This window comes from Macaca thibetana, chromosome 12, assembly GCF_024542745.1.
Source record: "Macaca thibetana thibetana isolate TM-01 chromosome 12, ASM2454274v1, whole genome shotgun sequence".
NCBI classification, from domain to species: Eukaryota; Metazoa; Chordata; class Mammalia; order Primates; family Cercopithecidae; genus Macaca; species Macaca thibetana.
In genome coordinates this window covers 33023946-33042107 of record NC_065589.1, presented here as the reverse complement: position 1 = coordinate 33042107, position 18162 = coordinate 33023946, and the positions used below count along the sequence as shown (strand labels likewise).

General features: G+C 34.0%; 1 protein-coding gene across 31 annotated transcripts in view; it reads left to right on the top strand.

Annotated features, from left to right (window-relative positions):
* Window positions 1-18162, top strand: part of MAP2 (microtubule associated protein 2) — a 310528-nt gene that overhangs the window by 246504 nt on the left and 45862 nt on the right. For 24 of the 31 annotated variants that reach the window (XM_050752606.1, XM_050752604.1, XM_050752607.1 and 21 more), the window contains 2 exons: window positions 7231-7344; window positions 9364-9441. In XM_050752606.1, the coding sequence (XP_050608563.1) occupies window positions 7231-7344; window positions 9364-9441 (192 nt within the window). The remainder of the gene's footprint in view (window positions 1-7230; window positions 7345-9363; window positions 9442-18162) is intronic. The other 7 variants (XM_050752636.1, XM_050752630.1, XM_050752617.1 and 4 more) reach the window with 1 other exon arrangement.

The following is an 18162-nucleotide window of genomic DNA, read 5'->3' as shown; positions in this document are numbered from 1 at the left end:
CTTTTCTTCTTTCCCTATTTTTATGAATTCGTCTAGGGTCTTTGTTTAGCAGAGTGCTTCAAACTACACAGTGCTTTCCTTGTTGATTAGTTTCCATCAGCAGCAGCAATTAGTATTGGTTTCCTAGGCAACCATTCTGTACCCTACTGAGAAAAACCTTTTCTTGACAGGAGCATTCTGTCTAAAATTGTTTTGTTTTCCTTCTTCCACAAGCGTACGGTAAGCTTATTTGTCGTTTTCTTTGAACACAACATTGTTATACCAAAGATTTTTAAAACATTTACAAGCTTTTATATTCCATATGGTTGAATTTACAGCCACTGTCTCTTACTTCTCTCTTAACAACCTGAAAGAAATCAACAAAAATATGTTCTCAAGCCTATGCCGAGGTGCTTGGATTTTTTTGTTCACAGTCTAATTGGTGAACCTTTCCACGTTCAAGTAATCATAGCTGGTCCTGCTGAAAAACCACAGGGTACGAATTCAAAATCAAACTTACGGGTCCACAAACAATGTTACATATCACTCAGAAACAAGTTGAAACTTCCAGGATCATTGAAAAAGTTTCATCTCCGTTGCTCTTGTTATTAATCAACCAAGCAATATTGATAGATAAATATAACAAAATAACTTTAAAAATGTGCTAAAAGCAAAGCCTGAGGTTGTCTTAACATTTTTGTTGTGGCAAATAGTGTGATCAGAAGAGCATGGCAGTGGTGCAGCATGAATCAGCATTGGGGAAAAAAAACAGAAGGTCATGATGGCTATAACTGCTGAGTAGTATGATATGACAGTAGAGCAAAGTTTACTTTATGTACCTTTTAGTTTAAATAATCAGTGGCAGGAGCCTGATGTATTGTTTGTTAGGGTCCCAGTAGTGGCCCAGCATTTAAGCAAGGAGGTACTCATTGGGAAAAATGACAGAATCATCTCAGTGTCTGACAAAAACTTTCAGATCTTACCTACATTTTGTCAATCAAATGATGTTCATAGAATTCAATGATAACAGGACATCAAGAGTGATTAAAACAGTGGTACCTAATTTAAATAAGCACTTGATTTATATTATTTTATTTAATTGTTACAACACACCAAAAGATGAATACTACTTTTATTCCCACTTTACAGATGGGGAATCTGAAGGTTAGAGAGATTGTTACTTAACCAAGGTCTTTTGGCTAGTAAGAGATGGAGACGGATTTGATCCCAGGTTTGGTGACACTAGAACCTACTTTTATATAAAATACTGATGTAAATCATAACAATGTCTAAATGGGACAAGCATATCTTTATCCATTATTTTGTCAGTTTTTCCCATCTGGACAATGTGTAAATATGTGTATTGAATAACATCAACAAGAAATGAAAGTGCCTACTGTAACAACTTGTCATACAAGGTTGCTTAATAACCTTGTATAACAGTGTGATGTTTATTCATTAGTTAGGTGAAATGTTTAAGTAGCTTAGCATGATACTGTTTGGGTTTCATCAAGTAGTTTTCAGTGGATGACAGCATTTCTCAATTAGTTTCTCAAACTTATTAATCTCCTGTATTTGTTTCCACCAATATATTTCCTTAATAGGAAGAAAAGGTATTTTTTGTTTCCAGAGGACTACTTTGATTCTCTTTTCTAAATACTGACCCCATCTTTGTTTCCCAAGAAAAGTTTTCAAGACAGATTTCACATTTTGTCTTCAGGCATTTACCTGGATAGTGATGATGGGCTATCATCTATTGCTCTACTGCCTGGATTAGATATTTAAATCCTTTATTCTTATCAATCTTTAATCAATAGCATTTTTGGAAATTATGAGATGAATTTTATTTAGAAAGGTTCCTTTTTAATGTTTTCCCTCTAATTGATTTGAGAGCAGATCCAAGTTGTCACTCATGCATAGCCATGACATGACTTTACAGTCATGTTATAAGATTATTACTTATAGAAATTGTCTCATCATATTGATAAAATATCAATATGATAAAATAATAACAAATAATAGCAAATTGCATTCAAATACCAATGTAAGGGTCTTACTGCAGTGCAAAAACTACTGTTAAATACATCAAAATCCTGACATTCATTCACAAAAGAGAGAATGGAACATTCACAAGAGAAAGAATACAAAAACGTATTATATACACTTATTTACTAAGATAATTTCTAACATAAACTAAAAAATGTCCAGTGCCAGAACATTTTAGAAGTTCGAAAGAAAGATAATTGAGCCTTTCAAAATATCAGATTACAATAAGCAGTTTTATGTTTGTTTAATGTTTTCAGCTATGAAGATCAATGCTACCTTTCAATTACATGTAATGAATAATAATTCCCCAATTTATGTGTAATCTAGATTCATCTTTAGTCTTCTAAACAACTAAGTCTTGTTTATAACTTTACACATATGTTTGGAAGACAAAGCAAGAATAAAAGAATAGAAAGTATAAAAAAGTATTCTACAGGAATAGAAGGTAGAAAAAGTAAGCAATGGAAAATTAAAATGTAGTCTAATCAAGAGAATTTTTCATGTCACCAATTGTGTTCAGAATTAGACAGGATTATCATACCTTATAGAGCACTGTCTAGAATAGACAGTCCTGAATTGGTACTTGCTGGACGGAATCTTGAGCAGATGGTAGCCCAGGACCTATGCATCCAGGAAATTGGGTGTGAAACCAGAAAATAAATAACAAAGACAATATTTACTTCTCTCATATCTTTGTCTTGGAAAAAAATACTTCCCTTGTCCATTAACGTAGCCATCAACATCAGTGATATTGGATTAACTATATTTTCAGATGGTTATAATAACAATAGCCTAGTTGGGCTGACCTTTAGTGCATATCACGATTGCTCTTTCTTTAAAGCAGAAATATTGAAGTAGAAGACTCAGAAAAATACATGACTAGGGGAAAATAAAGATGCGTTGGTGAAGGACTATCTGGAAGTTTTTATTTTATTTGTATTCCAGGCCGTTATATAATTATGTGGCAAGCTTGTTAATATAATTATGTAATTGAGTCCCCACAACAATCTCTGAGACAGGTACTAAAATTGTTTCCATTTTATGGATAAGGCATCAAAGAAAAATGAGATTGAGCACATTTCATAGTATGAAATAACTAGAAAGTAGCAATGCTGGAATTTGTACCCACATTTTTCTGAATTAAAGTCTGTGAGATTCCCTCTGATGTGTACTGTAAAAAACAAACAAACAAACAAAAAACAGCAATCAGTAATCCCCTAAATATATAGAAAGACTGGATGGATGGATGGATGGATGGATGGATGGATGGATGGATGGATGGATGAGGCATTTAATAGACAAATGTAGAATCAGTGAAGAAATTATATATATAATCACACACATCATAATCATTACATTTATATTTTTGTAGGTCTGATTTTGTGACTGTCTTTCCTTGTCTTCTGAGTTTGTTTGGAAACTTTATCGTTAATCTGCCCTGAACTTTACACAAACCCTGAGTGAATCTGCTCGTGTCCCCAGGAGCCATGCTATAAGGATGACGCTCACCCAGTAGATCTGCTGATGAGGGTTCCAGGGAAAGAAGCCCATTTCTTCCTTCCTTAAGAATGCTTCTGTCTCTGCTAATGGCAGCCCTTACTTAGAGGAAGATTTTCAATTAATTGGACCAACTGAAATTCCCAGAACATTCTTAGGCTCCTGTTTTCCTAAATTCACTGGTGAACTTTATATTATAAAATGTGTTATGCCCTATTTGAAAAAGTTTAACAATATTATTTTCTAAAAAATCCTAAAGATAATATGTCAGTTAAGCCAACAGCTTGTTTGACTATGCTAAAATAATATTTCTCAAATTCTCTTAAATTCCTTCAAAGAAGAAAAAATTTATCAATTCTCCCTCGGATTAAGTTTTTTTTTTTTTTTTTTTTTTACAACTTTTGGTTAAAAATGTACAAAAATAAAATTAACTTATTCATGAGTTCTAATTCCATTATGGGACATAAGCACACTTATAAATTCATTTTCTCCAAAACAACGAAACCAGTAATATTCAAACTCTCTGCTGCTTCTCATCTACAATAAATGATACTGCTTTGCTGAAACTAAATTATCACTCACGATTGAAATATAGTACTGGCTGATACCGTGCCTTTGTTTAAGTTGGACATTTCTATACTGAACCGGAGACAAGTAATACTTCTATTCTCCTTTTGTCTCTGTTTCAACTATTTTCAAAGTCTATTTATACAGTGTACCACAATGTTATTTGGGCTACACTTGTATGACTGCATCCTTTATGTATTAAATCCACCGCTCCTTTCTTATTAGCTCTCAACATTTAAAATAATTCTCCATGATATCAAAACTGTAACCTAAAATACAATACCAAAGAAAAAGACTGAAATAATGTAGAATTGCTCTGTTATAATTTGCTCATATAACCAATGGATACTTATTTATTTTGGATTATCTTCCCAATCTAAAAAAAATTAATACATGTAAAACACTCTCAGGCTCTAAAAATATTTATCAATAGTTAAACAAGAATGCAGGATCCCCATTTAAGAAATACTGTTTTGATATATATATATCAAATTCTTAATAATAGAGTAAATAAGATAATTTGAGGTTTTAAGGTTACTAAATGTAGTAACAAGCATGACTTATTTCTGAATTTTTGTAAACATTATGAACAAAACCTTTCATATTAATTTTCCATTCTGTCAAAAAAAAAATCCTGTTAAGCATCCAATCTGAGTAAAACTCAGTAAGAGAAGCTTCAAGAATTGTGTATTGCAGCACTATTCATAATAGCAAAGACATAGAATCAACCTAAATGCCCATCAATGATAGACTGGATAAAGAAAATGTGGTACATACACACTGTGGAATACTATGCAGCCATAAAAAAGAACAAGATCATGTCTTTTGCCAGGGCATGGATGAAGCCACTATTCTTAGCAAACTAACACAGGAAAAGAAAACCAAATATTGCATGTTCTCACTTATAAGTAGGAGCTAAATGATGAGAACATATGGACACATCAACATCAAGGGGAACAATACACACTGGGGCCTATTGGAAGGTGGAGGATTGGAGGAGGGAGAGGATCAGGAAAAATAACTAATGGGTACTAGGCTTAATACCTGGGTGATAAAATAGTCTGTACAACAAGCCCCCAAGACACAAGTTTACCTCTGTAACAAAGCTGCACATGTACCCCTGAACTTAAAAGTCAGAATTGCAACAATAACAGAAGAGAGTCCTTGACTTGGGAAACTTTACATAGTGTGGGAGATAAGCCATGTGAACCAGGACAATTCTGTGTGAGATGTACTAAATGCCATAGGAAGATACTACAGTTTGTATACATGCTAAAAGAAAGATGCAAGAATGATCCAGAAGACATAAAGGTCCTATATATATATCCCAATTTCTGCCATGATTGTTCCACCTCTTTATTATACTCAATTTTCCATAAATCACTGGGGTGCTAGAAGAGGCTACCTCACTCTACTGATTTTTATATATTTTAATTGCATTAAAAATTAATATATGTAAGTGGCAATTCTCAAAACCTAAAATAATTCTTTTTGTAACATTATTAAACAATTTAGACGTCTAAGCAATATCTTTACAGTTAATTTAATTTTCTGTAGCCCTTTTTGTGTACTCTTTCCCATGAAAAAAAAACATCACTTTAGGAGCCCAGCCCTTCAGAGAATGTTCAGAGAAACCCTACCCAGTAGCCTGGCTTTATGAAAACAAACAGCCCTTTCTTCTCTACTGCCCTCTTCACTGAGTAGCATAGCAGATAATCTTCCTCATGATGCTTTGATGACTGTTAATGTTATTTATTTAACTGGTGTAACTGAAAAATTCTATTCCAACACTAAAACAAACAGCTAATAAGATAGTATTATCTCTTAGAAATAAAATAGTCATCTTCTAAAGGTAAATTCTCACAATATCTAACATGGTCTATGAGATACATAGGTAGGTAGGCAGGCAGATAGGTAGATAGATGATATATTAGGTAGATAGATAGATAGATAGATAGATAGATAGATAGATAGATAGATAGATAGATAGATAGATAGATAGATAGATAGATAGATAGATAGATGTTGCTCAGTTATGGCTAATCACTTGTTACATAGCTTCCAGCTATAATCAGGAATGGAATTACAATGATGTATTTTAGATACACAGATAGCTAAGCAGGTCTGAGAGTGAGTATGTTTCCTTCATACCATTAAAACAGTTGATATATCTCTGTTAGTCATTCACTCATGACTGTTAGAAAGTTTTGTGATTATGTGTTTGTTATTTCTTCCATTGTTCTGCTTAGGAGAAAGAACATTATAATAGTCAGGGATGCTAAAAACTAGTTATTTGGCGTCTCACAGACTGATCATTTTAATTTTGAACCCTCTTTTTTTAAAAAAAATGAAACTGAGATGATTTTATGTCATATGGCTTTAAAGATCTTTAAAACATCTACTATCTAGAAAAATCATAGTTCTTTAGAAAGAGACTATCTGACATATCATTGCCTGTTTACAATTTATCTTATTTTCACTGATCCTGGATAATGCTATTTAACCACAAATATACATTTTGAGGCATGTTTTCATATTTTAAATAATGATATTTCTGCATATCAAGCACACAAGCTTATATAAATTACATTTTTAGAATAGTATAAGAAAACTATAAAACAAATTTAAGTTAAATTCAAAATGAATCCTCTCTTCTCTCCTTGAATTTGTTTTACTAGGTATAAAGAAATTAAATTGTTTCTATTTTTGTAAACAGCTTTTACAAAATAAAGTGCCAATTACCTTCACATTGGAGGTTAAGACTTCAACATATGACTTTGGGGGCAGGGGATACAAACATTCATTTTATTACAGAGATGTCATAGACTTCAGAGTTGAAAATAAATTTCTGTTGTTGAAGCCAAAAAAAAAAAAATGTTCAAATACCATATAAGTATTTTTTTCTCCGTTCTGTGCTCATTTTGCTTGCTTAGCTTAGCTCCTAGAATACCAACTTCTTTTCTTCTTCTTCTTTTTTGTATATATGTGTTTATGTTTTCTCTGCAATTATAAAAGTATATTGTACTTTTTAGGGGGAAGAAAATGGAATTCTAACCCACTATACTGTTTAGTTACTTTTCCTCTTGCTTTCTGTTTCAGACTTCTCATCATTATATTTTATTTTGTTACTGTTTATTACAGAGGAGGTGTCTGCAAGGATAGTTCAAGTAGTCACTGCTGAGGCTGTAGCAGTCCTGAAAGGTGAACAAGAGAAAGAAGCTCAGCATAAAGACCAGACTGCAGCTCTGCCTTTAGGTAAATGAGAAGATCCTCAGGTCAGGCACTGTGTCTGTTGCACCCTGATCACAGGATAAAGTCTTCATGTTCAAAAGATAGGCCATATCTTGTACTTCATCCTTACATGTAACATTCATCAGACACCTTAACTGGGTATGCACTAGGACCTATTTTCATCTTTTCCCACTGGTTCATTGTAGTGTTTGCATAGTCTTTAGTTAGAGGAGTGAGCTTACAGTTAGACTTTTCCCTAAGGGGCCCTTAATTTTTTCATTTTCCGGACCACTAGAAATAGTTATTGTTAAAATAAAGCCAATGCATTATTTCATGGCTCCACCCATAAAGATAATATACTAAAACTTTCATAAGAGATGATTATTTCCCTTTAACAGGTTTTGGTGAATGATTATACTGTAGCCTTGTTTGGGTCTTCCTGAACTGACTACACAAAACCTATAGCCAGAGCTTTGTTATAATCATGAATGACTTTGTATCTTATATGAAGTACTGAACTTCACTTGGTTCATCTAAGGGTGCTGAGAGAGTGCTGTTCTCTCCCTTAGTAACAAGACAAATGCCCTCTAGGCCAGGCAAGTCATGTAATGCACGCTTGCCAAAGGAAACACTCTCAGTCAAAGCCTTGCTGCCCCTACTCATAGATAGATGATAGATAGATAGATAGATAGATAGATAGATAGATAGATAGATAGATAGATAGATGTATATACATGAAGAGATACAAGAAAGGAGACTGTCTTAAATTCAATATATATATTTATTTCACAGGTATATACACGCAAGTCATAGAAAGGTATGGTTTTAAAGGCCTAAAAATAGCACATATCCATTTCCCTCTCTTACAGTCTAATATATCCGTGATATTTGATTTTTTGATCAGTATTCCTTTAATTGTCTATTAAAAAGTAAATAATAAAAATAATCTTCCCTCCCAAAATAGTAATTTAGAATACACTCAGTATTTTTAGTACTGTGGGATTTTTTAATTATTAAGGACTATTTTTCTCTTAAAACACATAGATAAAGAATTATCTAATCTAAAACATTAACCTTCAGTTTATTGTTCACTTTTATTCCTTGAAAGAAAAGAAAACTCAATTTTTTAAAACTTGAAATCTTAAAATACACCATGCAGAAGCCCATAGGATAAGGAACTAAAAAGTCACCTGTCATCCCAAAGCTGCCTCTACTAACTACTTTATGAAATTGAAATTCCCCTAATATTTTAAATAGATTTAACCACTGGCCTTAATTGAGAAATATTTCCTTTTGAAATTTCTTACTGTCATATGAGGGGATCACAAATCATGTAAGTGTCTTGAAAAATAAAACTTAGATTGACTGTAAATGAATTACATCTTTTAGAACATTTTTCTCTGGTTCGTCTTCACGTGTATCGATTGCTAAGACCAGAAGTTTACTCAGCACATGGCTTTTGTCTGAAAGTTCGCTCAGGCTATGAAAGTTTATTTTTCCTTTTCTGAGAATACATACAGAAGATGGGTTTTGAAATTAGACTCAGTGAACAAAAGGTTTAAAAAATATGTCCCCTAAAATAACTATGAGTGGTCAAGATAACACGTTCCCAGATTGAGCAGTTGAACAATAGAGTTCTAATAGTTTTTTCAGTCAGTAGCTGAATCCAGACTAAAAACGTCTGCCTGCCTGTGTGTGTTTTCATATGGTAAATTAGGGCCAAAATGAAATATTTTATTAATTGAACAGGTAGACACATTAATGAGAGTAATGATGGAATTTTAGCAGGCATCTCTAATCTGTTTTTCTAGAGATGATAAAATCACTTTTTGGGAGAATATAAAATGCTTATCTTATTTTTTAGGTTTTCAAAAATACATGAATCAGGTAATGGGCCTAAAAATAAATCAAATGCAGCTTACTATTGAATCTTTTTCTGAATTTTATAGAAAGGTCTTTTTACAAATGGCAGAACTTCCTACACATCTACCAGCCTAAAAGGATTAATTATTGCATCTCATTTTTCCATTGTTTGATCTTTAGCAGCTGAAGAAACAGCTAATCTGCCTCCTTCTCCACCCCCATCACCTGCCTCAGAACAGACTGTCACAGTGGAGGAAGGTAAGGCCTATTGGACTTTTCAGGATTTGTCTTCTGATAAAGAGTGAACAATGAACTTCAATCAGTAAGCTCTGGACTTTGGTATTGGTTAGTATGTGACCAAGCTTTGGAGCTATCTGTTTCAAATAATGAAGAAGAAACAAAGACTTTAAATAAATAATCACTTATTTTTATAAAAGCAAAAGTAGAGGAATTTGGTAAATAAAAGAAATCTGCTTGATTAAGGAAGATAATTTTGTGTTCAGTTGCTAAAATAACTGTAGAGAACCCATTCACTTTAGAATGCTTTAACAGGAAGATACAATTCTACCTTGTAAGTGACTGAACAAAAATTAAAATAAATATAAATATAATCTCCATAATAGTAGGAGTCAGATTTATCAATGAAATCAACATTTCCTTATGAAAGTGTCAGGAATTATCTGTTTTGCTCACTATAATATTGCCAAGACCTTCCCCAGGGCTTGACCTGTAGCAAATTTAATAATTATTAATTAATAAATGAAGAAGTTAATGAATGAATCTGATGTTGAGAGCACTGAACTGGAAGCTGAGCTCATGACTCTTTCCTGTTGAGACCTGTTATTGTCCATGGATCTTTTTATGAACTTACTCACCATGGAATGTCATGTCAGCTTTTCAGTTCTCATTGATAAAACAAAAAGATGCCTTTGAAGAATATTCATTCAGAATTTGAGATGAAAGGCACTACTTAAAAGGGAACAATTACTGGTTCTCTTAGACCAGTTAACCTTTGTTTATTGTTTGAGAGTTATAAGAAAAGGCAGAGGAGAACTAGGGCTCCATTGTTGTTTCAATATTACTTAGTTTTCATATATTAAAACCAGAAGTTTAGAAGTGTTTATGTTATTCATTCACACATTTTTTTTTCCTTTTTACTGTGTTTAAGACTGAAGAACATTTATTTTAAAAGACTTGTCTTTTTATCATTTGTAATTAGGTCCATTTAAAATATTCTTTGACTTCCTAAATATAAAAAATTGAATTAGTGAACCATATATTATCAACTCTAATATAATTTTATTTTGTTACATATTTATAAACCTAAATTTATCTTAGCAAGGTTTTTCTTTCTTAAATTGAGCCCTTTTTTTTCCCAATTTACTGCCTGAAATAATAAACAAATTAAATTTTTCTGAGGAATAAAAGAAATGTTAGGGATAATAATCAGTGCATAGCAGCCAATGATTATTAGTTAATGTGATTTAATCTTTTAATTTATATGTTTGAAAAGTTCCTTTTGACCTTGTGTTTATCCATTCACTGGGCACATATTTACTGAGTCCTACAATATTTCAGGTACTCTTCAAATTCTGAGTATATACTAGTGAACAAAATGACATGATCCCTGCTTTTAAAGAGTACACTATAGCCCGTAATCCCAGCACTTTGGGGGGCCGAGGCGGGCGGATCACTTGAGGTCAGGAATTCGAGATCAGCCTGGCCAACATGGTGAAACCCTGTCTCTACTAAAAACACAAAAATTAGCCAGGCATTGTGGCGCACACCTATATCCCAGCTACTCGGGAGGCTGAGGCAGGAGAATCACTTGAACCCAGAAGGCAGAGGTTGCAGTGAGCCAAGATGGCGCCATTACACTCCAGATAGAGCAAGACTCTGTCTCTAAATAAATAAATAAATAAATAAATAAATAAATAAATAAAACAAGCACTATCCAATGAAGAACAGGAATCCAATAAATAAACTTACCAATAATTTTAAATTGGATTAGCATTGAAAAGGAAAAGAATAGGGAGCTTTAAAATATTACAAGGGAAATCTTATTTTATTGGGAGGTGAGGGGATGGGTAAGTAGCTAAGACCAGAAGCATGAGGAGAAAGTGTTGGCCAAACAAAGATAGAAAAAAGCACAAGGGTGCTCAGGTGCCCAAGAAGATGAAGTGGCCCAGGAACTGAAGGTGGTCCGTGGCTAATGGGTAGTGAGAAAGAGTAGAGCAGTGGAGGGGAGTGTGAGAGTAAGCCGTGGTCAGCTGGGGTCAGTGGCCTAGATTTCACTCTGAATGCAGGGGGAAGCCTGACATGACCCTTGTACCTCCTTCAGGCCATGGAAAATGTTTTTAAGCTCCTACTTAAAGCTTTTCAAGCATCAGAGAATCCTCTTAACCCAGAGAGGGATATGATGTTGACAGAATAGGTTTACTCCAAAAGTCAGCTTGAGGTCAAGTCATTTAATCTTCTTACTGTATATGGAATTTGGAACAGAAAGGAAAGAAGCAGTGCCCCCCATCCATCTGGGAATTCACCCAGCCTGCTTCCTGTAGGGCAATATGATGGATATAATGAAAGCATAAATAAATAAAATGTAGAATCACCTTCACATTTGGGTAACTTAGGTGTCAACTTTCCAGAGTTCCCTAATATTTTGGAATTACTTTCTTCAAGCTGTTTCAAGATATTCAAGGAAAACACCAACTAACCTCTTATTGAAAGTAATTCAAAGTTATTTTCAAGCCAAACTTGTATTTTTAATTTTTTAAGCATTGAACTATCTGAAGTTCTGATTATTTCCTTTTAAATGTATACCCATTTTTTGAGATTTAAGAAAAATAGATGTATATATTTTATAAACTCTACCTCTATAAAGACCAGATAATATTCTCACCTTAAATATGTAAAAGATTTGTGGTATAGACAAACTACTGCTTGTCTTTTATGTTAAGCCACACTTAAGTAATATACAAGTATTTTTTAAGTTTAGTTTTGTCAGAAAATAAATTAGTGACAAGTCACAAGACAGGATTGAACTGTTCAATTTTTCAAACCAAGTAGTTTGTAAATACTCAGCCCAAATTCCATCAATATATTGCTTATAGCAGGTCAGGTGGAAAGGGAGCAGGTGGATTTTTTTGCCTTATCTAGCGGATTATTTACCGTCCTTGATACCCTCAAAGCAACTTTAATCTGAGGGAGTAGTGACTGCTGCAGTCTGATCCTTTTGTACAAATGGAAGAAAGCTCTTTTGTTAGATTAATTCAGCGATTTTGAGGATACACTTTCTTTTTATTAATTATCAAACTTTTTAAAGCTGTTCTTTCCCAAAGGGAAAGCATGAGAGCTTCCACTAAAAATAATTTAAAATGTTAATTACTATCATTTATGAATATTTATTATAATTAATGTAATATTAGTAATTCCCAGGACATGTGCTTATTCTGGAAAACATTTACAAGGGATTTTGATCAAAAAAAATGAAACAAGCTGCACACTTAGAAAAGGAACTATGGTACAGTAAACCAAAACTGTACTGGTTATGATGTTTTCAAATTAACCTCCTTTTTCTTTTTGGCCTAATCATAATAGTTGTCATTTGGACTGAGCTATTAGAATTTGGAAGGCTGTGAAGGTATGGAATAATCTGAACATAGAACCAGGATTCTTTCTGCGCTTTTAGGTTTGCTCCAGAATTCTAGGGTGGTGTTTTCCTGTGTCATGGATGTGGTGACCTAATCATCGCTCATCTGAAAGTAGTTTTCTCTTTATGTCATTCTGGGGCAGCAGTAACAGTCAGCAGACTGAGGAGTCCTCAGTCAAAAGCTGGCAGAATGGAAAGGGCTTGGAAATGTGGAGAACAATGTAAGTGCAGCCAGCAGCCATCAACCATATGCTGTGATGCCACAGCAAGCAAAAAGCACCGAATCACTAACATTCCACAAGATGCAGTCTCCAAAGGAGGCTGGCATACCAAGGCTGGGTTTTACATGGCAAACCTTACATTAGCCCAGTGTAAATTTTCAAATGCTTTATTAAAAAAAAAAAAAAAGTTTGAATGAAAGCAAACTAGGGAAAGTAAAGTTTATTCCTCCATTGAAAGCAGGTAAGCTTTATTTTTGAAGATTATAATTATGCAGAAGAACTATGCAGAAGTCCAAGGTATATAAAGTTACCCTGTTTTTAGCATAACACATTATTAAATGAAATAGAATATTCTGTGGCAAAAGCAGAGTCCCCAGAAGCATGCCCACTTCTAGTAAAAGGATGCATACATTCAATCCTGACCTCAAACAGCAAACTGTTGTGAAATAAATTTAATTTTTCATATGTCTCTCAACTCCAACTTTGATGTGTTAAATGAGGGGAAAGAACAGAGGTACCTGACAACTTGTTTGAGTACACTGAAGACACAGATGCTAAGATGTATGGAGTCAGACATTGTGCTTGGCATTTTCACAGATATCTTCTCATTTAATCCTCCCCGCAACCCACAAAGATAGATAATATTCATTTCCACTCCTTTGCCCAAAATGTCATGGTTTATGTCTGGATAAGTGTCTTATCCAGAATGCAAATCCAAATCTAAATTCTGCAATCACGGTTGCACTACATCCCTAAGGCTGTTTCTTATCAAGGTTCTTACTGTGAGACTATGGAAGTAAATTATCTTCAAATGAGAGTTATTTGTTACAAGCTACTATACTAATTTCCTTTAAGAAAAAAAAAAGCTTAAAAATAAATATTCCATTTATTATTTATTTATTTAAAATTATTATGTCTTCCATCTCCATTGAGAGTGATCCAGATGCACCTGCCATGCACAACACCATAAGGAATGAGAATCTAATGTCTTCTATCATTATCATTAGAATCAAGTGCCCTGTTTGGCTTAGCCCTCCCTGGTCCCCATAAAGCATAGCTTCCCCGGCATATCTCTAGAGCTTGCAACGTAGATAGACTTTAGGCTTATAGGTCTTAAACAGAGACTTGGAGTACAGACAGCTCACAGTACCAAGAGAAGATTGGACTTTGCCAGACACTCTTTTTGAAGTTGCCTTGGTCCCAGGCCAGACAAGTACTACAAAGAAGCTACTTTTTCCACTGGAGCTTTCAAATTTTGTGGTATTCTTTTTGTTGTTTCCTGATTAGAGTGAAAGTTTTCAGAATAGAAAATACCATTTTTTAAAATGCTATAGATCTGAAGCTAGGCTCTGGACTGTTTTTAAATTTTGGCACTTTCACAAAGAACAATGACAACAAGAAAGAGATGGCCAGAATCTGCAAAAGGTTAAAACAATGAGTATTGGTTTACTCTCAGCTTGAAATTCTTCAGTTTTATACTATAGTCTGCGGTAACTCCCAGAAAATAAATGTTGAAAAGCAGAGAGGAACATATCCCATTTTCATTTATTGATCATGGAAGTACCCTATTGAACATATCAGGAGTTTTAGAAGTAACTTGCATACATGGGGAGTTTATAGCCCCAGAGATCCACTGAGAGAAATATGAATGGCTAGGACATGTGACAAGCCAGGACTATGATTCAGTCAGTGTTGTAGGCCAGATCTTGGACAATTATCTGCTCAGCTGCGAAATCGTGCCGAGTTGAACTAAGAATACCAAATGTTATTTTAGGCTTCTGCTATCCCATGATATAAAAAGCATTGTGGCTGAGAAAGTTCTGAGCATCTATCCAGAAACATCTTCCATGGAACAATCAGTAAATAATGTGCTTGAAAGATTAAATGTATTCACTCTACAAAATGTTATTTTAGTATCCTCATGATTTCAGACTTATTTCTAGTTGTCATCACTTGGTTGCCAAAAATAAGTTACTGTCCTAAAAATATAGTATATTTGCAAATTAATGCTATAATTTTGTCTTCTTAAAATCTGATATAAATAAAAACTGTACAGATAGATACTATAGATTTTGTTCTTATTATTGAGAGTCATGAAGTTTTAAATTGATTTCTCAATATAAGTAAATAAATAGTGATTAGCAAATTTAGTAACCACCACATAGGCCTGAGATATAATGTCTGCATCACATCAGAAGCCAAGTGCTCATTGAATTATACAAGAATCCAAATGCTAAGCAGACTGATCTACAGTTGTATATTTAAGGAGATATATTTAAATAATGCAAATTTCCTAGGCAAGATACAGGAAAGAACAGAAATGAGAGTAGTTACTTTAGCATTTCGATAAGAAACATGCAATAAGAGATTTGAAACATGAAAAACAGCCAAGAGCCAGTGGTACAAATGAAACTACATGAAATAAAGTCTTGATGAATCTGTAGCCGACTCTGCAGAAATTTTCAGCTAATTGTATCTCTACTAAGCTTTCAGGAGGGAAACAAAACATAAGAAAACAAGTTTATAATATTAGAGGCTTTCTTAAAACAGTATACTTTCTCTGCCCTGCAAATCAGAACCCTGTTTAAAATGATGTCCCTAGGTACTACATTAGCCTTAGCATCCAAAGAAAGAGCTATGCTGACTGCTCATTTCTTATTAAGGCAGGGAAGAGGAATAATGCATTGTAGATTTTTCTTAACAGGACTAAAATTAAAAATGACTTTCTGGTTAACGTTATTAACTAGAATTAAATTAACCAAAACACTAACTACTTGTGCATCCTAGAAAATTAAGGCTATGTTTTAAACAGGACTATTTTCTTCGTAATCTTACAGGCATTAAATCCTAACAACTTTCTTCTTTTTTAACTTATAAATATATTGATATAAGCACGAGTAGAGTTAATCTTCATGAAAGAATTTCTTCCAAAGAATGCATTTGTTTTGTAAGGCTTTGTTTCTATTCCAACGATTCCTTGGTTATTCTGACTTGTTTGAGAGGAATGTATAGATGATTTTTATTTTGCAGCAGGACTGTCAATGCTTTTGGTTCACTTAGATCAATGACAAACTTGCTTAAGGGATAGGTGGAATTGAGTGGTTACTGAGGCATGAAACATTCGCTGTCTCCCATCCTCCATCAGCTTGATCTTGCTAATTTCCCTTCATCCTGCTGTGCTGCTTCTGTGGCCCTTCGTGTCCTTGTGTAGGTGTTTGTCTCGTCCGTCTGATCTTGTGTCTGTGTTGTCCAGTTCTCCCTGCAGTTTCTTCCTGTGTGTCTGTTTGTAGATGAAGGGGCTGAGGATCAAGTGGGTCCTCTACACAGGTTCCCCAGCCATGAACCTACCACCAGCGGGGAGAGGCGTAGACTCCTAGCCCCCTCCATCTCGGTGTCTGTGCCTGATGATGACCCTTACAATTCCGATGAGGAGTACTATGAGCATCCTTTGTTCAGCTCAGAATGGACCACCTCTAGTGTGCTCCCCAGTGTCACAGCGCAGAATGCAGAGGCCCACTTAGGCCAGGAGAAAGGTGAACCAAGCATGGTCTCCTTTTGCTCCTCCTCCCCGGCCTGCAGCTTTGACCACCTGCATCATGTTAAGTGTGCCTTCATACAGGGTGGGAGGGATAGGAGCCTGTTTTCTCTGCATGAAAGTGAAGTTCCTATATAAGTTGAATCTATCCAAATGCCTTAACAATTTATATAAAAGAAGCCTTACTAGAGGCATGTGAGCACTTCCTTTTTCTGTATCATTGCTTCTGAGAAGAAAGAGAGAGAGAGAGAGAGAGAGAGAGAGAGAGAGAAGCAAAAAACTATTCTGTTAAAGTATGACTTCTTTCTGCTCCCTGCCAATAATCAGCGGGGGAAGAACATATTCTTACCCAAACCAAACAAGATGACTCTTAATATAATTTTTTTACTCCTTAGACACATAATGTTACTATTAAATAGTATCTTTAAATAGCATTAGCTTTCTTTTTAGTGCTGTATTAATATGATAGATCTTTAAAAGAGAAAGAATGAAGAATCTGTTTAGAGCAGAATAAATGTTACGGAAACAATGTACTTCCCCATATCATGTAATCATCTACAGAAACTACAGAGGCTTCCCCAGGTGACTAAATCTTGGCCCACATCAGTAGAGCTGGACTAAAATGAAGGAAATGATTCAAAGCCTTTGTCATTCTAGCCTTATAAAGCTGAGAGACTCAAGTGTATAATTGGTTATCGTGAGGATAAAATAAGTAGGTGATGGGTTGCAATATGTTTCATTCTAACTAGGTAGTTTTGGTAAAGAAAAAAAAAAGGTACAGCTAAATATATTTTTGCTTAGGTGAAGAGTTTATTTCCAAAAGGGACAATATTTAATATGAAAGCAGATAGTTCTAAAGCAATAAGGAATAAGCTTACAGCTCACCAACTACAGTCATCATAATAAGCGTCCTCAAGGACCCTTTTGAAAACAAAACACCAATAGCTCAGGCTCTCCGATAAAGAAATATAAGTCCTATTAAGTGAAACTAAGTTCTTCTAAACTAAATTTCTAAAATATGTGTGTTTTTAAATAAGGAACAATTGTAGTGGAAATAAATATGATTTATACCAAATGAGAAAATGGAAAGCTAAAAAGCTACATGGATTTGAAAACATGTACATTAACTTGATTAGACTTTATTCAAAAAGGTAACATTATAGTGCAGTTATATTAAAATTCTTTAAACTGTAATCAAAATCTATGACATTATAAAATTTTCCTAAAATAACAAGTTAGAATCTAAATTTTTAAAATGCTACTTTAAATTCCATAATTAAATTACAAAAATAAAAATGAGTGCTAAATGTGAAGAGATAACGTAGCTCTTTATTTCCCTCTCTCTCCCTCTGTTTCTCTCTGAGGATATTAATATTTCTAAAAAAAAAAAAAAAAAGAAAATTCCTTTTCTTCTTATCTGTAGTCTTTCCCTCAGGGCCATTTAAACAATGCACAATTATTTCATAAGAATTTTGTAAGAATATTCCATTTATAAAACTATAAAACAGCTCATATACTTCTCTCTAATTCCTTAAGTGACAAAATGGGATTTACTTATTTTTACTGACATT